The sequence below is a fragment of the Corvus hawaiiensis genome, chromosome 1 (genome assembly GCF_020740725.1).
Source record: "Corvus hawaiiensis isolate bCorHaw1 chromosome 1, bCorHaw1.pri.cur, whole genome shotgun sequence".
Classification (NCBI taxonomy): domain Eukaryota; kingdom Metazoa; phylum Chordata; class Aves; order Passeriformes; family Corvidae; genus Corvus; species Corvus hawaiiensis.
In genome coordinates this window covers 95,989,600-96,009,505 of record NC_063213.1, presented here as the reverse complement: position 1 = coordinate 96,009,505, position 19,906 = coordinate 95,989,600, and the positions used below count along the sequence as shown (strand labels likewise).

Genomic DNA, 19,906 nt, shown 5'->3' with positions numbered 1-19,906 from the left:
GATCAGGAACTGGTCGGAACATGCCAGTAGCAGAACACTGTATCACAGAAGTGGACTTTGTTCAGTTTAATCTGCATTTCCTTTGAGATTTCCCCCTTCCTTTGTGAGCCCTGTTTCAAAGTAAGGCAGGTAACAGGAGCCCTTTTGTGAGAGTCCATGGTGAGTGGGGATGACGGGCCATGATGACAATGTCTCTCATGAATGCAAGACTGCCCTGGACACGCAGACGGTGACTTTGGAATGCAAATCCCTGACACACTCATTATGTTCTATTTGGTCTCTCTTCCTTCTGCCTTACACTCTTCCTCATCTGAATATCCTAATGATATTTCTTTTTTCCTTGCCAAGATTTTATCTTTGCGTAGCTCTATTGCTGTCAGGGTCTGCTGCTGACTCTGGCATTGGGCTGAGCTGAGAATGGGAGGAAGCCTGGGTTTGGCTAAAGCCGACAGCTTGCCCTGACATTAGCAAGCACTGTAACACCAGTCTGGCTGACTGCAGAGCCCTTCGACCGAGACACTGAACATTAATTTGAGACCAAATAACTGAGATGGTTTTTTGAATTACCTGGGTCATCAAGAAAGAATGAGTGTCTGGAAAAGTGCTTACAGGCTCTGAGGGACAGTGTGTAAAGAAAGTGCAAGAAAATTTCCCTCAAACTGAAGAATAAAGAAACGTTTCTGGGGGACTTTTTTTAGTAAAGTGACTTCACAACACTCCTACTCATAATGCTGTTTTAAATGATGACATTGATAAGTTGTATATATTGAATAGTTTTGCTCATGTAATGTCACCTGTAACTTGTGTGCCTCTTTCCTCTTCTGTGGCCTTCCAGTATTGTTCTTCCTGAAACAACAAGGCTTTGGCTGTCCTGACCCATGTCAGTGACACTGCCACAGTGGACTGGGCATATGTAAGGGAAAGCAAAATCAGATATTCCAAGGACCAGAACAAATAATGGATAAAAATTTATTGGCTGCAGTGAGGTATATGGTGACAGGCATAAGACCAGGAAAAAAGTTGAGAGATTATTCCCCTTAAATTATAGCTAATTTGCAGAGCGGTAACTGAATCCCAGATGGATATTCCTGCCCTGGGGAGATGTTCACAATACATCTGTCACTAGCTGAGCGAGTCACTTTAATTGGACAGCTTTTCTTCAGCATTTTGGTGACTAAAAGCTCTTTAAACTACCAATGTCAGCTATACCCAGCTCTGTGTGGCACTTTGCAGTGTTAGGCTGCAGATCATTTTAGAAGCATGTTCACTGCAGGATCCCTGTTTGACACACAGGGAGCCAGCCCACAGCACCCTGTTCCCAGAGGGGCCATGGGAGCTGCTGCCGGGAAAGCCAGTGGCTGGCAGAGGTTTCCTTCAGGCTTGCGGGGGGATCTCGTTGATGGTGGAGGACACCACCTCCCCATTCACGCTGTCGTGGACAATCGCTTTGAGCTTTCGGTTGCTCAGCCCAGAGTGTTCTGAAAGAAAGGGAAGTTTAGTTAGTCAAGGGGAAATGCTGAGACAAGGTGATGCAGGGAAAGCTTCATTTACAGTCATTTGCCTGCTGCCTCCTCAACTCAGTTATCTCTACATGTTTTCCTTTAAGTCAATATCTGTTATTGCTCTGTGTGAAATGTGCTGCCAGAAAGTCACCCTGGGTCTGGTCCAGGTCAGGGCAAATGAATAACACAGCAACAGCCCAGCCAATGCAAATCCAGCAGATTATCCTGGATGTCTGCAGGTCATGCTCATGCCAGAATATGAGTTTCCAGACATGCAGATTTTTGGTTTGCTCTCAATCCCTAACACTGTTTTAGTCACCCAGCAGAGTCTCCTTGCCTCCTCATATCCCAGGAAAGCTTTAGTCTGGAGCCTGAGCTGTGGCCATGTGTGTTACTGACAGGGCTGGGGCTGAGGCAGCCCATGGGCAGGCACAGCCCAGTGGGCTCTGCAGTGAGCCCTTCACAGCAGTCAGGAACCACTGAAATGCTTCTCAAAGGCTTGCATGAGCCTGCCATGCACACCCTCCACAGTTCACTCAGGTGAGGTTAAAATTGCCGTGAGTAAAATCTGATTGGAAATGACAATAATTAAGAGTCACTACAGAGAACAAAGTAAGGAACTTTTACCTTTAGTTTCAGATTTTCTTGCTGTCCTATGAAGATAATGAAATAGAGAGAAAATAATGTTACACTAATTTCAAGAAGTTATTCATCCCCTTCTCACTGATTCTAAGGAGACCTCATCCCATTGAGATAAAGTTTAAAAAAAAACAAGGAAAAAGAATGATGCTTTTATACCATGTGAGCTTTCCCTTTGGTAGATACTCTCACTGGAAACCATCCCTGGGCACATTCACTACTGTTCCCAGGGACAGGTGCATTGTTTCTTCTGTATTTGGAATTGCTTAGGTTGCTCCCAATTTGGTTTCTGACAAATACCCTCACACCTGGGGTCACTCTGTCTTGCCTGCCTGAGAGTTTCAGTTCTAAAGGCTGCTGATGTTCCTTTTCTGACTTCATACAAATCAGATGAGAGAATAAAGATGAGGCCAGCATTCTCCTGTGCTGAGATGACCATGCTGTGGGAGTGGAGAATTTTTTTTTTTTAATAAAAAGTTGTATTAATTTAGGTAATCCAAATTACATGGATACCAGTGTCTCTGTACTCTGAGTGGCTTTGGCTTTTTATTATGATCTGTCACATTAAAATACCAACCCTTGATGTAGTATGGGACTCACAAGCTTTGATTAAGCATAAACAAATAAACAAATAAATAATCCAAATATGAGGACTCTCATCTGTTCCAGTCGGGGCAGCTCTGCCTTACCCGTCAGCATTCCCTTCCAGCAGCAGGCGGTACGTGGAAATTTCCTTTTCCAGGCGGGTTTTGATCCCAAGAAGAACCTTGTATTGGTTATTTTGCTGCTTCATGTCATGACGAACCTGGCTCAGCTCTTCCTCACACCTGGAGATGATCTGCTGCATGTTTTGAAGCACAGCAGCGTAGTAATTCCGAGTGTCAGCCAAGGTGTCTTCCAGCATGTGTTTCTGACGGGGCAGATAATACCAAGACCATGATTATTATTTATGCGGTAGATATAACACAGAAATACCAGCAAATTTGGTCTCTAGCTAGAAGATTGCAAAATTAAGGCTGTGGTAATTTAAACACTTTTGCATTTGCATAACTATTCCTGTGAAGGCAGCAGAACCACAAAGCTGTGCCATGTGTGCATGAGAGGCAAAACTGAGTCATTTATCCCTGCTATATCCGTTCTGCTCAAAGCTCTGCTCCTGAAACTGCTGTCTGTCCTGTCAGTTCTGCATGAACTGTCCAGAATTGCTCCAAAGTCTCCAGGTCACTGGAATGTGAGCTTTAACCTGTGTAAGAGCTGTGTAATGTTTGTGAAAGTTCCCTACCAATATTTTTCACAGTTCATGTATTTCATGCATGATAACAGGGCTTGTAAATATGAACTTTGCATTCTTTGCGTTACTGTCTGTCTTCTGGACACAGTTTCTTTCTAGACTTGGAGTCAGCTATCCCTTTTCTTCTCCTCATATTTTGTTGTAAGGAGAGACATAAATTTTTCACTTCCTGGCGATGGTTGCTGAAGCTATTTTGCATATTTTGGCAAAGTCGAGCATGATCTGAATTCCACTTTCCCTCATACTTTAACAACTGCAATAAAGTTATGCAAGGCTGTGGATTTAAATGGAGAATTGGTCCATGACGACCTCTGAGAATATATGGAGTGAGTGAGCAGCCCAAGATGTCTGCAACAGATACCTTACTAATCTGTGCCTGCAGCTCGATGTCCAGGGACTGCAAAGTCCGCCTTAGCTCCTTGATCTCGTTCTCGTTGTGCTGGATCTGCTCGGGATTAGGGGTTGCTGCCAGGGACATTGCTGCACTCTGTGGAGCAGAAGGAAGAGAAAAGCTCACAGACTCTGGTCAGGCAGGTACAGCCACAGGGGGCTTGGAAATGAGCAAGGAATAGCTGTTACCTGTTCTTTGTACCAGTTGTCCAGGCTTAGACGATTCTTTTCAATTATGGCCTCATAATCTTCTCTTATTTCTGCCAGAATCTTGCCTAAGTCCTGAGGAGGGGCTGCGTTTACTTTTACATTGACTTTGAAGTCTTGTGAGGAGCGATTGGCTTCCATATCCTGTTCATGTGTTAGCAGAGGGAATAATTAAACTCACTTATGGAAGTGGAAAGTTTTCATAGAGCCACAGAATCCCAGAGTGGTTTGGGGGGGAATTGTTATAAATACATTAAGTTAACAGTATTTGAAAAATTTATATATTGACAATACTCTGATGTGACTTAAACCAGTGACATATTTGCTTCTGTGGCAGAACTCAATAAAAAACATGCAAGAAGATCTTTTCATGGAATGTTTCTAGAAGACATTGACTTAATGAAGAAGAACTGACATTTTTTATTTATTTATCTATAAGAAACCCAAAACTTTTGATGAAAATCTAACAGTAATTTCATCTTTCTTACCCTTTATGTTAATATTTATGGAACTATAACTAAGTTTACAGGAGACTAATGTAAAAGTTCTATGTAATTGTTAAAGGAATAATTGGATTAAAGCATATAATTACTGTGTAAACAACATAATTACAGGACCAGTTGGGCAGGTAGGGTAACATTCCTTTCGGTGTAGCACAACCTTCTGTGCCTGGTACCATTTTCAAAGCACCCAGGCAAAGGAGCCTTTCGGGGTATGACATCATGGTATGCGGATCAGCTGGACACAGAGATGGCTCTGTTGGTCCCTTGCTTCCAAGAACTATCCTGGGCTGTAAGGGGGTCGGCCAAAGGCAGCTACACCTACACTGTGAAATAAAACCCCTGTGTTTTATTCTCCACTTTAATAACCCACAGACACTGAGCAGGACGTTTGGTCCTGTGTTAGGTAATAACTGCAAACACCAGATCAAGCGAAACCAGCAAGTTTCAAGCAGTGGAATTATAAATGTGGGAATAACAGAGAGCCCTGAGTATAGCTCTGGAGAATTCAGAGTAGTGTGGCTTTTGAGAATTATCTAATTACTGTGCTTAGGATTTTGCAAGAATGAGTAATTTTGCCTGACTTCACCAACCATTCTTTTTAATTTTGATTCTTCAGGAATTTGAGGTCTGTTTTTCTCAGTTCAGCCTGTTCTGGGTGACCCTGCTTGAGTTTAGGGGGGCTGGACAAGGGGACCTAAAGAGGTCCCTTCCAACCCTCAACCCCTCCATGCTTCTGTGAGTGTGGGAAATGATAGATGCAGAACTGAGGAAAAACTCTGTGATGAGTAAAACCCAGCAGCACTCTGTGTATTTTTATCTAAGCCTTTCTGAGAGCATTTCTGTCCAATATGTCAGTTATTAATAGCTGTGCATGACAGATGGGTGGGAGAGACTCCAGCAATCTGTTCTCTCTGAAACCCCAGTGTAATTGGTAAAGCAGATACAGACTTTTTGCCTCACCTGACTCTCATTGGCTGCTTCAGAAACAGGATTAGGTCCTGAATCATCAATCCCACTTACAGATTGTGGGTCTTACTCAGTTAATTACATGGTAGTAAAGATTTGTGTGATAGGATTTTACCAAGTGGAACTTTTTCTACCTCCTCATGGTCTTTCCTCCTAAGGATGTGCTCTTCTCTTAAGCCTTCAATTTCCATTTCCAGATCTGTGGTAATAATGGTCATGCCGTCGAGCTCCTTCCGCAGGTTCTCCACATCCAGCTGCACTCCCTGCCTGCGACACTTCTCGGCTTCGTATCTTTATGAGGAAAGAGAAGACACAACGTGCGTGTTGAGAACTGCCTGATTCAGGCTCTTGTATAAAGAGAAGTAGACTTGCTTAGTCTGTGTAGGGAGCTAGAGAGAACAACCAACCAAAGAAACCAATTCTGTTTCTAACATATGTTATTTAAATATTTTAGAATAGTCTTAACAATGAGTTTCTTTTTTTTTGTATTTCACTTTCCTTTCTCCCTCATAACTCCTCCTATATGGTAGGAAAAAAATTTTCTTTTGTTCACTTCCCTTTTTGCATTTTAACATTCGCCAGATTGGGAAAGCTTTGAGAATACAATTCTCTGAAAAGAGTACCAGCAATCAGTGCTTGCTGTAGTTTTTCCAAAATGGTGACTTTTGAGTCCTTCAGAAAAACAAGAAAAATGTGATGGAAGCCAGTTACTAACATTCCTCTCTAACCTCTTGCAGTGTCTGTAGTGAGCCAGAGGCAGGGAGATGCTGCCATGTCTTCCCTTGGGCATGGGAAGCACTTTTGCTCCTCAGCATCTCTCCGTTTACTCCATATTTTATGGGCTCTATTGGTGCTTCGCCATTCACCTGTAAACTCAGACTGAGTCCCATCCCTCAACGTAGTTCCACTGGTTCCTTTTGTGACACTACTGACTGATAATGAAAGGCTGGCACTGCTCAGGGTGTCCAAGTTTGTCACAATATTACCAAAAGCTGAGATATTTTTTTATAATCTTCCGGATTCCTAAGAAGTCTTACAGAAGTGTCAAATCCTTTCCTTCAGAAAGAACTGCCTGAATGTTTTCTGTCCAAGAATTTTGTCTTTTTAGTTGGTCTGAGAACTGTCTTTCTATGTACTGAAAATCAGACTGTACTGGGAACCAGGGAGGCAACCAGCCCAGTTACTGTGCACAGCATACAGGACTCCAAAGCAGAAGCTACTGAAGGACAGGTGTTCCCTGCGGAGCTGGACAGAAGAGGTGATTAAGTCCAGGAAATAGATTTGGGCTGGACTAGGAAGTGCAGTGCTTAGAGGGGATAATTTGTAATCCCAGATGACAGTTTTAAGTGCCTTTTGTCACAAGTATCAAGTGTCTGCTGTCAAACCTGCTCGTCAGGACCTGCACTAAGTATCATAAACAGCGTGACTCAAGGTTCTTCAGCAATCATTTGTGGGTTTTACATCCTTTTGGGTTTTTTCCCCTGTTCTACATTGTTTTTATTCATCCAGCATCAACAGAAAACCTCAGTAAAATCACTTCCCTATTGGATTAGCAAGAAAAAGCAATGTTTAGTTTAATCCTCTTTCAAACTTAATGAGGAAACCAAAGAAGTGCTTACTTGAGCCTGAAGTCTTCAGTTGCCATGTTAGCGTTATCGATTTGTAAAAGGATACTGGCATTGGTGATCTTGCTATCCTCAATCTGGAAAACAGAGAATCCAGCTGGAGAGTCAGTGTTGCCATGGGGTAACAGTAAATAACCTGTGCTGGTTTAGCCTCTTTGCTGCTCATAGGAAGCATCTAAATAGTAGAATTTCCATGCTAAGGGGACCACAGGAATAAAAGCAGTTCAGTTTCCTGATTAACTTAAGTGTTTTGCAATTTTTGTCCATAATCTTTCTTTACTCTTTTTCTTACTTTTTTTGAGGGTATGAACCAGGAGGCATCATCTTTTTCCTGGCCAAGTAGAGGATATGAATTACATTACACAAACTTCATGGTCTATTACAGAGTAACAGTCACTGCCTTCCTCTGGTTTTGAGACTGGATTCTGATCCTGTTCAGCATTGCTGACAAAGCTGCCTTGGGCATCTTTAGGGCAAATTTCAGTAAGAACCATTAAGCCATGTCTGAGTACAATGAAAATGCTGGAATTAATGTTATGCTAAGAAGTAGCCTGTGCATGAACACCTCGCTGAGCTGGTGTTGTGATGCACAGCAGTGATGGTGGCAGCGACTCACTGGCAGGACCCTAAACCCACCACAGGCTTAAGCCTGGAGTTGTACTCACAATACCACTGGCATCTGGTTGTTGTGGTCCATTCAGTTATGCACCTATAGCTGCTCTGAATCAACCAGCAGCATGGAGTGATTGATTCAGGTGTCTGATTTTGCTTTGGGATTTTAAAATTGCCCTAAAAGGTGCAGGATGAAGCACAACCTCATTCCTTTGGTGTACTCAGCATGCACTGGGAAGTCTCATGTGTCCGACAACATGGAACAGCTTTTAGCTATAGATCTGAGTCCAGCATTCTGTGCAAAATCTTTGAAAGAATTCCAACAGGAGCTCATACATAATTGTCAGGAAATCATAAATGCAGGGCATCATGTCCTTTTCTAACAGAGACGAAAGAGGAGTGTGGTTGCCATCCCACCAGCTACCTTCCCTCAGCATCCACAGAGCAAACCAAGGGGCACTGTGGCCGCACAGAAGTCATTTACAGAGCTCTCAACACCTTGGAGTAAACTTCCCACACATCAGTGAATCACAAAGAAACAAGGAAATGACAAAATTCTCCTGAAGTGTCAAAGGTTCACCTCTGTAGTAAAGAAGAAGGTGCTGTGGAATGTTTAACTAATCTGCTAACAGACTGTGCATTCCTGAGCAATTAGCAGCACACCTCGGATACTGCCCTGGGACAAGATCAAGGCCAGCTCAAGAACTCTAACAATACCCTGAATGTGTGACTGCCTGGAATTTGGCGTCAGAGAAGAGGCAATTCTTGAATCCAGCCTCGTAGAACATACAAGGCAATGAGAAAACAACACGAGTTCTTCAGCTTTGTGCCATGTACAGAATTGCTGTGTGACTCTGTGTGATCTGAGCACTGGTCAGTGCTTTGCCCACTGCCGTGTGGCCCCAGTTGCTCTGCAGCCAGCAGGAGAGCTCACATGTGGCAATTATCTCTTAATAGTCACATGGAATTCCTTAATGCATCCATCATGAACATGACTGCATCTCTAGTACCAGTCTGCAAACTGTCAGACAGCTTCATTAAGAACTCACACATTATTGTATAGGAAATACACTCCAATTCCTTCTCAAAACAGGGATTTTCCAAGAAGGCTTCCTGCAATGGCTTCACCTTTCATGTCTCATGTCCTTCCTCCCATCTCCTGGAATTCTCTGTAGATAACTTTGCTTATTTGGTGGAACAAGGTGTTTGAATGAGACAGTCACCTGAAGAACAGGTGCTATTTCATTATGAATCTGAATTAGAATGGAATCAGGCTGAAGCAAGGCTTTTCCCAAAATTTGTTGCTCCATCTGGCATGTTCATCCTGAATTCAAGTATCCAGGAGAGTGTGGTTAAAAATGTAGGACCCATATGATTATATGTCTCCAAGTTCAGACAGGCAGCATATCATAGACATTCTGGATTATTTGATATAGGACCCTAAATTTAGTCTAAATTTTATTTTAGGTGCTAAATTAGTTTCACCTTTTAAATTAACATTTAATTAATTTAATTATGGTTAATAATTAGATGCTATATTTTCACTCATTTTACTGGAAGACATGCTGCTAACTGCAGTACTTTATAGAGAAAGTAAAAATTCTGAGTTCAATCACTGGATTGTCACCTGTAAATTATCCTTTCCTGGCCTTTCCTTCCACATCCAGGACAGCCACCAGCCTCCAGGTGTCTGTGGCCAGGGACAGCTGTTTAAGGGGTGAGTGTTAAAAATAAGCAGTTTGGGTACAACCTATTCAAAAGTGAGGGCTTTACCCCAATCAGCATCATGGTTTTATGCTTATTGTCTTCCTAATCCTTTCTGGTTCATTAATCCTTTCTGATTCATTAATTCTAAATCAACCTGAACACCGATATGGTCTTGATGGACAAATTTTTGTTTCTCTGTTAAAAATGAAAGAGCCCAAGTGCCAGGTCTGGGGACAGTGACCTTTCTTTATCCTTAAAACAGAAATGGGTGATGACAGTTCTGGCTCTCTGTACACAGGCTGTGGTCGGAGCACCTCATCTACTGCCTGGAGGCAACACTTTTAACTGTGAGCATGGAGTTTGATTAAGTCCCTGGCCCCAGTCAGCAAAGATGTGAATTAACACCATTTCCAAGGCTTTTTGAAAAGAATTTCTCAGGATCTTGAGAATGCCAGGTAATTGTATTATAAAAAGTGGAGGGCAAACGACAGCATTGCTTTTGGAAGAGCTTTGGGTTTTGCCCCATATGGGTATGTAAAGTTAATTGCACTGATTAGTCACACAGATGGTAATAGTGCTAAGGATGTTCATTATGAATACAGATTAATATTATGCTTAAATTTGAAGACACGTGAGTTTGGGAGATTGAAAGAGTTACTGTTGAATATTAATATTAACTACTGGCAGGAACCAGAAATTCTCCTTTTAATTATAGTGAAAACATCCACAAGGAATTTGTCACTGCTATTTTCTTAATTACAATGAAGTATTTTTCCATCTGATTACATAAGCTCATTGGTCCCCAAACTCCTGTAGTTTCATTGTCTGCTACCACAGGAATCAAAGAGCTGGAATGCCCCAGTCTGTCTGGAGACAGCGGCAGGAGAGGGGCAGGCTCTGCACTCCTCCTGCTTTGTAATTTGCTCGATACCTGTGCAGTCAAAAAGACCAAGTTCTGCCAGACGCAGTTACTCAAACCCCAGTTTCAGTACAGAAAGGAACACTTGGCAGCACACGGATCCCTTTATTCTGCCAGTCTCTGCAGAATCCCCCTTGCCCCCTTCCAGCCTTTCTCGTGCCTAGTCTCCTCCTTGTGAGCACAAAGAATGCTTATGCCCAGGTCCTGGAACGACCTTCCTGAGGATTTCTAACATTTCAAAGGTTTTATTTAACTTCTTTAAAGGAAAGCCATTAGCATAAAGGAGAACCCAGATTTCTCAGAAGAGCACAGAATGACACAGTCCCAGCTCTGACTTACCTGTCTTTGCATGTCAGTGACGTTTTGCTCGTACTGGTTGAAGTCATGCCTCTTTCCATGAGACTTTGTCCTGTGCCACTCTAGGATGCAGCTCTCCAGCTGAGCGTTGGCTGCTTCTAAGGCACGGACCTTGTCCAGGTAGGCAGCCAAGCGCTCATTCAGGTTCTGCATAGTCTGTTTCTCATTCCCACCCAGGAAGATGCTTTCCCCATAGTGCTCGCCGAAGCCTCCCCAGGGTGCCCCTCCTGCAGCCAGCCAGAAGGGTCTGGTGGAGGAGAAGGAGGGATGTGTGCTGCTGGCACCACCATCTGCACTTGATGCTCTGTAAGAAGTTCCTTGCTGGGCCAAACCACACCCTGAACTACCCCTGAGGGACACAGAAAAAAACTGGAAAGGGCCTTGGCTGGTGCTCATGCTTAGCTCTGTGTGAATCGAACCCCAGGTTTGGCTGCCTAGCACTGAGCAGCCTCTTTGCTTTCCCTGAGCAGCTTTATGCCTTTTCCTGTGGGAGTTTCCCTTCGATGAATGACTACAGCAACAAGATTGTGTCATCACGAAACGTGCTTCCTCTTGGTCAATTCTGAAGCATTTATGAGCCTGCACGCTGTTGTTGTTTGGAATCAGCCACATACCAGGTTGCTTTCCTTTCGCTTGTTTGGGTATTTTTTTCTTTTTCTTTTCATATGATAATAGTGAGGTGTGGCCAAAATCCGTAGGTGTGGAACAGGATCAGCTCTGCCTCAGACTTCTCTCTAACCCTGTAGTTAGTATGTTACGTTTTCCTGCACATGAAGGGAATAAACGGGGAGCCGGGGCAGGGATGGGGTTCTGCAGATACTTTCTGTCGTAATCCTCAGGCTGTAGAATTACGGCAGCCTGTGGATCCTCAGACCTATGGATTCTCAAATGCAGTGTGTCCTATCAGCTGTCAAACAGCTTAGCGACCAAACGGCTTCAGCCTGTGGGAGACATGAGGCTTTCATGAAGTCATCCAGCTTCTAAACTAAAAAAACTTCAGTCCAGAGTCAGTAATGCCCAGCTGTTCCCTTCAGCTGCCCATTTCCAGGGGAAATACATGAGAATTAGATACTTTTCTCATGATTTTCTCATTATTTGAGATGCAGTCCTGTTTCAGTGGTCTTGTTTCAACAGGCAGCAATGCAGGGATTTCTTGCTATTCCCAGCATTAATACTATTAAGATATTTATCTTAGCTATAGAAAATATTTACACTTTGAATTTGTAACAGCACTCAAAAGATTCAAGTGATTATTTAAAGCTACCAGCTCTAAAAATTGACCTGGCAATCATGCGGGAATAGTCTTTCTGTCAAACTTTATCCATCAAACAGGGAAAGGTCGAGTGTGGCTGTTGCAGATTGTCCTATTCCTCATGCTGGTAAGGGGCACAGGAGTGTTCCTGTGGCAACGGTTGGGTTTAGTGGGTTTGCCTTGTCTTGTTCTAGTCCATGACTGAGGGATGAGATAGAGGAGGAAGATTTGGGAAGAGGCAGGAAGCTGAGTGGGCACAGGCTCTCCCAGAAATGCTGCAGCTGGTTTCCTTACCTAGGTGAAGGCTAAACCCTTCCCCAGGGTCTGCCTTGGCCTTGCTGCTCATCTTGACTGGTGAGGTCAGGGAGACTGCATGGAGCAAAGTTACACTGTCCTGGGAGAAATATGAAGGGATGTATTTTTCCCTGTTTGTTTCATTTGGAATGCTGCAGCAATAAGGAATTGTTGCACTCCAGTTTCCCTACTACCTCCCAGCCTCATTCCTGACGGAGCAGGATTCGGGCTCCTCCTTGTGGCTCAGGCTCGGCTCTGCTCAGCACCTGCTCCTTTCCTTTTCCCCAGCTCCCTTTACAATGAGCACATGCTCCTCTTCCTACCTCAGACACTTCCTTCTGTAGAAATCCTGTCATTTGTAACTATGTGGGAGGGTTTTCCAGTGAGTGCAAGGTTTGGCTCTCCCCACGTATTCTGGTTACAGCCACTATCCATAGCTGCACTCTGCGGTCAGCCCTGCTGCGGGACACAGAGGTGAGCTTGAAGCACCAGACAAAAACTGAGGGCCTAACTTGAAAAAAACCCCACCAGATTGTAACAGATGATATCCTGCAGATCTCACCAGAGATCTATTTCAGACTGAATTTTCAGTTTAGCAAGCTGGTGTCTATGAACTATCACACTGAAATGGAATTACACATGTATGTACAGAATAGAATGTGAAATAAAATTAATCCTTTGTTTCACCTGAAATTACTCCATGACATTCCCACCCTGGCTGGCAGTGAGGCTGTCAATGTGAGAGACCACAGAGTCTCTGTCCTGAGAATATCATGGAATTACCACATCATGAAAACCAGAACTGTATTTTCTCTTGCAAGTAATCCAAAGTACATCTGGGACATGGGAAGTGCTTTCCCTGGAGCTCAGCCTTTCCAAACTGGAAAAGATGCCACACAGTTTTGATCCACACATGTTGAGGATCCATGAAAAAGACCAAACAACTTACTTCAAAATCTGACAAGACTCTTTGTCAGGCTGCAATGCTGAATTTGGGTTTAGTCACCTCTTTAATTCAGAGTAGAGAATGGAAGTGACACTCGGAGAAAGGAAATAAACTGTTGTCAGCAGATGGCACCCTTGGATGGGGACTGCTCTGCTCCCTGGGAGATGGGTGCTGCTCTGCAGTCCCGGCTTGTTTCATCTGGGAATCATACTTGTTTTACTGAATTGGAACATGGGAAGCAAACTGAGCTGAATTTCTAGGCTGCAGTTTAAATACAGGCAGAATATTTTGACAACTACATTGTACAGGTCAATGTCCTGCAACAATCACTGATTGATTCAACTCCTCCATCCAGAATACAAATGGATGGATAGCTGCCTGTGGCTGTAGGAATTCCCTCTCTTGCTGGATCCCTAAGTTTTGGATCAGGAAAAAAATATCATTTGTACCTTCGGTTTTCCTCTCTGGTGGATTGTGATGTTGCCTTGCTGCAGTTTGCCAGAACCTCTTCTGAACTCCTTCCAGTGGGAATGCCAGCAGGATGTGCATTTCTTACCAGCAGCACCAATGATTCTGCAGCCTCACTCATGGCCAAACTGGTCAGCAATGCCCGCAATGTACATTTCTTTTTCTTAAATATCAGAAAATAGGAGACACAAAAATAGTGTCTCTAAGGAGGTTGGAAGGAAAATAAAATACATAATTCTAGAAATTATAAAATTTTTGCAGATACTGTAATGTGGATTGAATGCCCAGTGATGGGGCTAAGGATGCCTTTTCCAAACACATTATCTGAGCAAAGTACAGCATTTAGGTAACTGCTTGGTGTGCTTCTGGGATTCACCAGGCTCTTAAAAGTTTATCAGCATCTTGTCAATTCCAATGGTGGGGATCTGTAGCTGGGAGAAGGTGGTGTGGCCACCAGCAGCCACATCACTGATATGGGCTGGGGATGTTCTTCGTGATGGATGAAAACCAAAACAGTCACAGCAAACTCTGAGTAATTTGTTTCACCTGGACTGTGCCTGCTGCTTCCTTAGGAGCTGAGGGAATTTGCCTTGGTGCTGCTGGCAGTGCAGGAACACAAATATACACATGGAAAAATACCAGTTTTTCAGAGGTGTATTTTAATTGTGCAGGAATTGCAACCCCATTGTGCCCTTGGAATTGAGAACAAAGATCTTAAGGATTTTTAATGTTACCTTCTCTGTTTTTAACTGATACCAGCTTCAGGTGGCTGGCAGAATCTAATGGTACTTTATCTGTCCATTCATCACCATCTTTATTACTATTTTTATAGTTATGGTTGTTATTGCTGTTGGCATTCCCAGAGTATCCCTTGGTTGGGTTCCAGCAGCCCATGCTGGGAGGGCCTATGGACTGTGTGGCAGTGCCACAATGGCTCCAAAAACCACCATTAGACTGGATTTATTTGCAGAAGCAGAACAGAAACTTTATTGTTAGGACACAATAGAGCACCAGCAGAAAACAGGTTTGGCATCTCCGACCCAGTGAGCCAATGCTCACGTACAAAGGCAGAGCAAATCTAAGGAAAGACATTCTTGTATACATTCTTGTGATTTGGGGAAGTGAAAGGCTCTTTCTCTCAGCATTAGCCAGTGTGGAGGCTGCACTGGGTCCATGTGGGGATTTGGTATTTCTGTATTAGAATCTCCTGTCACGGGTAGAACCAGATTTTCCATCCTCTTCCATGCCAGAGCGAACTCTTCCACCGCTCCCAAATGCTGTTGTAGGGGGAATAAAAAATTAAATAGGGAACAAAAAATGAAAAGGCCCCACCAAGAGCCTGAGGAACTGAACAATGAGGTTGTGTTTGCTCATTTCCTCACAAGATCTTTCACATATCAAAGGCAGAACTGCCTTTACATCTTATCCACTTTCCCTCCTGGTCCTCATCCAGAAAAACTTAAGAGTGCACATCACATATAGATTTGGAAGTATCTTGTATGTTATGTGAATCAGCAGAGGAACTTAGGAATCTTGGGGAGATTTGGGTATTTTAGAATCCCATGAGCAGTTCATGCAATCGTTTTGGATATCTATTGGTTTCAAAAATGCACATAAAATGAAGTATTATGTTTTTGTTTCTACATGATACAGAACATAGCCATTGTGGGGAGAATGGAATCTGTGGTAGTAAGAAGAAATCCAAGGCTAAAAGGTTTATTTAATCCTATTTTGCCTGTTTGTTTCAGCCCCTCATTAAATAAAAATGTTTCTTACCATCTTTGGGGTTCAGTCCTGACAACCTGTAGAAAAGAAATATTTGATTAATGACCACTCCTGACCCTGTGCCCTGAAACCATTGAACCATTTAGGAATTTGTGTGGACAGCCAGGGTTTCATGTACCTGCTCTCAATAGCTGGTTCTGAGGTGTGTTGTTACTAGAGGTGGCGTTAAGGTGCTTTCAGCTTTGAAATCCACCTCTATATACTTGAGGGGGAATGGGAACAGTGGTCAGACCAGTTCTTTGTCCTGAAGTGTCTCCTTATACTGCTCCTCTCCTCAGAATGCCTCTTCTAGAAACTATATAAGGAGCTGATTTCTCCTCAGAAATCAAAAGTAATTCCATGTACAGATCAGATATGAGAAATGGGCACAAAAATGTAGATTTTACTGAAGTAAGCTGGGGTCTGTACCAAGCTCTTTTCTAGCTGGGGGTACTGGTGTGTGAGGATGGGTATTTTCACCTCTGTGCACAAATAGAGAAAACCAGGAACTAAAGAAATACTGGGAGCAAGTTTTTATAGGTTGTCTCAGGCTGAAGGCTCTAATTCCAATGCAACCAGAGGATTAAGTGACACATATATATGGGGCCTGGTGCCTTTTGTAATTGATCCTGGTCAAAATGCTGGCATTTATGTTTTCAAATCCTCCACACCATTGATGTGCAGATTTAGCTTGAGTTATGGCAGCGCCGGAGAGTTTGCCAGGCCCCTGCTTTGCCAGTGCTCCAAAGGCTGTGTGTGCAGGGAGTGTGACTCAGCACTCTGGAGTCAGCCTGGCAGCCCCAGCTGCCGCTCCACAGAGTGTGTTGTTACCCTTATCTGCTCATCGGGACTTGGACAGAGTGACATACTGTGAGTCCTGGCCCTCCAGCAGCTGGCGGTACGTGGCAATCTCCTGCTCCAGGCGACTCTTGATGTCCATGAGCATTTTGTACTCCTGGTTCTGGCGCTCCATGTCACAGCGGAGCTCGCTCAGCTGCTCCTCCACACTGGTGATGAGGGCCTGGATCTGAGCCAGCTGTGCGCAGTATCGGCCTTCCGTGTCCCGCAGGTTGGCCTCCAGCCCAGCTTTCTAAAGAGGAATAATGTCAGAACAGGTTAGAATGAAGTTTGTCCCACAGAGGGGGAGTCGAGGAGAGGCAAGACAGCAAGGGAGGAAGGGTAGAGTGTGAGGCAGTGCCTTGTGATGTGCTCGGGGTAGCTCCGTACCATGCTGAGCTGCGACTGGAGCTCGATCTCCAGGCCCTGCATGGTGCGGCGCAGTTCTGTGATCTCTGACTTGCTGGTCTGTATCTGCTGGGTGTGGGTGGCAACTTCACGGTTCAGTTCATCAGTCTGAAAGGAAATACAAGTGTAAAATCACATACAAATGGATAAAAACCCAATTATTTTGAGAAAGGGAGGTAGGGCCCTGCCGGGTCGGTAATGCTGAAGCAGTGCATTGCTGTGCTGTTCATTGGTGTGACTGTACCTGAGTGAAGAACCAGGCCTCAGCATCCTTACGGTTCTTCTCAGCCAGAGCTTCATACTGTTCCCTCATCTCAGCAAGAACTCTGGTCAGGTCGATGCCAGGAACTGCATCCATTTCCACGTTGACTGTTCCACTCAGCTGGTTGGAGTACTCTTTCATTTCCTGCAGGGGCAGAAGGCAGAGGACACGGAAAGATCAGGCACTCTCCTCTCGCACTGTTCCTGCCCCCAGCGATCCCTGCTGTGGTATGCAGTACCTATGCTATCAAGTATCACAGATGGAACACACATAAAACATTTATCACATTTTCTCCCTCATTGCACCAGCTTCCCTACTGTCTGTGTACTCACACATGACACACCTATTTACATGTGACTTACACGTATGTTTCATTTACAAGAGATACATTTCAAAGGGAAGCAATCTCCTCTCTGCACTGTCAGGACTCTCACCTCTTCGTGGTTCTTCTTCATATAAGCCAGCTCCTCTTTCAGTGTCTCAATCTGCATCTCCAAGTCAGCTCTGGACAGGGTCAGCTCATCCAGGACCCGGCGCAGGCCATTGATGTCGGACTCCACACTCTGGCGCAGGAACAGCTCGTTCTCATACCTGCAGTTCCAAAAAGAAACAAGCACTGGAACATGTCTGAGTTTGTATTCAGCAGAGCTATAAAATGATCACATATAGGAGGAACAGTGGGCTGTAGATGAAAACGTACAGATTTAGAAGTGTAAAAGCAGTAAAGGTGTTTTTTTCCACTATCCAGTTATGACATAAGGAAGCACAGACAGTGCCGTGTGATTTTGTTGCTGAGGAGGACATGACATTTCACCTAATAATGATGATCACCATCAACAGAAACACTGTCACACAGGACAGGCGTTTTGCAGTGTCCTCTCAGATTTGGTGTGTAGGAAAGCACAGATGGGCCACGGCTGCCTGGGACACAAGAGGGAAAATAGAAACCTGCAGGTACATTGCTGCAGGGAAAGCAGCTGCACAGGGACCTTTATCATCTGAGGTATTGCTGAGCTGGGAGCTGGAAAAGCCCCATCTTACTCTAAATTTCAGACTCCAGCAGAGAACTGCTGCAGCCCCACAGCAATCTCTTCCTGCCACTCTGTTCCTTCTAAGTGAAAATCCCACCTATTCCTGCCTTCTTTCTCCTGTGATTCAGGCTACTAAAAATATTTGAGTATCACAAAAAAATGAAGACATAGGCTATAACTGATTATGCAAACAGCTCAGTGATCTGAATACCATGTTCTGCCAGGTTTATATTCTGAATTGGTCCTTCATTAATTGATTCTGCTTGCCAGGGTTTTTTGCATCCAAAGTTACTAAAGAAAAACCTGTCTTGAGAGAGTGAAGACAAGCAGAGTGAAGACAAATATGCTCCAGGTGAACTTACTTCAGTCTGAAGTCATCGGCAGCCAGCCTGGCATTGTCAATCTCCAAAATGACCCGGGAATTGTCAATGGTAGCAGCAAGGATCTGACAATTAAGAAACAGAGAAAGGTTCCTGTGAATAACGGTGAAATATCTGATCCACATCCCATGAGGAAACCAGAGGGCTGTGATACTCTGTGCAACATGGATTAGAACCATAATAGGGAAATATGTTTGTACAACATCTGATCTTATCTGTAGCCAGAAGAATTATCTTTCCAGCCTTTGAGGCATACCTGTCACATTCTTTACTATTTGATTACTGAATAAATGTATTGATAACTCTAAACACATTTTGCTAACTTTTACTGCAATAATTTTAATTTCAACAAACATCACATGGTCAGGATAAGATATTTGGTGTTTAAATTGAGAAGAGGCTACTCTTTTCTGTTAGAATGCTCAGGACCTCTATGTATTTGGGATGAGGAATTCACTATTTCTTTTGTAATTATTCAATCTTATTTTAAAGACATGGAACATGCAGTTCCATAATTCTCTTGCCTTCTTATAACTCCTCTACAGATAAATGTCATACCTTGTCTCGGAGATCTTCAATTATCTTGTAATAATTGCTGTAGTCGCGGGCGGGGCTGGTGGGAGCTTGTTTCTGGTACCAGTCTCGGATTTTCACTTCTAAATCTGAATTGGCCTCTTCCAGGGCTCGTACCTTGTCCAGGTACGAAGCCAGCCGGTCGTTCAGGTTCTGCATGGTTATCTTCTCATTGCCAGAGAGAAGGCCATCGCCGCCACCAAAGCCACCACCAAGGTCAAAGCCTCCACCGAAGCCTGCGCCACCTCCAAAGCCTGCGCCACCTCCAAAGCCAGAGCCCCCTCCAAAGCCAGAGCCCCCTCCAAAGCCGCAGGCTGCCCCCCCTCCAAAGCCTCCTCCATAGCCCCCCCCAAAGCCGTAGCCTCCTCCTGCAGAGGAGACGTACCTGGCCGAGGAGATGGAGACGCCCCTGCCGCCGGAGCCGCCGTGGATGCTCGGGGCCCGGTAGGTGCCTCCGGCGCGCACAGAGGACAGGCGAGAGCAGCTGCCCCCGGCACCCCCAAAGCCACCCCCGCAGGTGGAGGAAGAGCTCATGAAGGACGTGGCCATGGCTGTGGCACAAGAAGGAGCGAAGGTCAGTTATTCAGCCTGACAAGAGAAGAGAGCCTGTGCCTTCACTGCCTTGGTGCCTCTTTTATACCCTCATCATTGGGTGTTGGGAGACAAACCCCACTGCAGCCCTCCCTCCAAAATTCCTCCTCCCTAGAGGTGAGGCCAACTATGATGACATTCCTGACAAGTAGTGCTGGCAGCACATCGCAGGGGCTTGGGCTTGGGGTTTCTTTTTTAATTAAACAAAAGGCATGAATCAGATGATGTTTTTTCTTCAGGCTATAGTTCTGAAACTTGGAGTTTACTTCTCTGACATTTAAGAATGGAAAAACAAAGTGAGTTCAGCCCCACCCACCTGCCTATTTACAATGCTCACCATGGCTACATTCAGAAAATCAACTTTTTCTAAAAATGAGGTTTA

The 19,906-nt window shown here is 44.3% G+C and overlaps 2 protein-coding genes across 2 annotated transcripts; both read right to left on the bottom strand.

Moving 5' to 3' along the window:
* Positions 1-955: 955 nt before the first annotated feature.
* Positions 956-11,186, bottom strand: LOC125332471 (keratin, type I cytoskeletal 23-like). The gene is made up of 8 exons (XM_048317353.1): positions 10,701-11,186; positions 7,118-7,200; positions 5,633-5,789; positions 4,012-4,173; positions 3,794-3,919; positions 2,831-3,051; positions 2,130-2,155; positions 956-1,478 (listed from the first exon to the last, which is right to left on the bottom strand). The coding sequence occupies exons 1-8, from the start codon at positions 11,112-11,114 to the stop codon at positions 1,375-1,377; spliced, it is 1,293 nt and encodes a 430-aa protein (XP_048173310.1). The 5' UTR covers positions 11,115-11,186; the 3' UTR covers positions 956-1,374.
* A 3,451-nt stretch (positions 11,187-14,637) lies between these two features.
* On the bottom strand, positions 14,638-19,555 carry LOC125332468 (keratin, type I cytoskeletal 15-like). Its single transcript, XM_048317340.1, has 8 exons — positions 18,919-19,555; positions 18,343-18,425; positions 17,384-17,540; positions 16,932-17,093; positions 16,670-16,795; positions 16,312-16,532; positions 15,455-15,480; positions 14,638-14,955 (listed from the first exon to the last, which is right to left on the bottom strand). The coding sequence occupies exons 1-8, from the start codon at positions 19,480-19,482 to the stop codon at positions 14,876-14,878; spliced, it is 1,419 nt and encodes a 472-aa protein (XP_048173297.1). The 5' UTR covers positions 19,483-19,555; the 3' UTR covers positions 14,638-14,875.
* Between the last annotated feature and the right edge of the window lie 351 nt (positions 19,556-19,906).

Excerpts from the sequence above, each read along its gene's own strand:
- LOC125332471 (XM_048317353.1), bottom strand. The coding sequence starts at position 11,114 with ATGAGCACCAGCCAAGGCCCTTTCCAGTTTTTTTCTGTGTCCCTCAGG. Across the intron at positions 3,052-3,793 it reads TGCAGGCACAGATTAGTAAG|AAACACATGCTGGAAGACAC; the intron begins GTATCTGTTGCA and ends CTGCCCCGTCAG. Across the intron at positions 2,156-2,830 it reads CTGGAAGGGAATGCTGACGG|GACAGCAAGAAAATCTGAAA; the intron begins GTAAGGCAGAGC and ends TTATCTTCATAG.
- LOC125332468 (XM_048317340.1), bottom strand. The coding sequence starts at position 19,482 with ATGGCCACGTCCTTCATGAGCTCTTCCTCCACCTGCGGGGGTGGCTTT. Across the intron at positions 17,541-18,342 it reads GCCGATGACTTCAGACTGAA|GTATGAGAACGAGCTGTTCC; the intron begins GTAAGTTCACCT and ends TTGGAACTGCAG. Across the intron at positions 15,481-16,311 it reads CTGGAGGGCCAGGACTCACA|GTTGTCAGGACTGAACCCCA; the intron begins GTATGTCACTCT and ends TCTTTTCTACAG.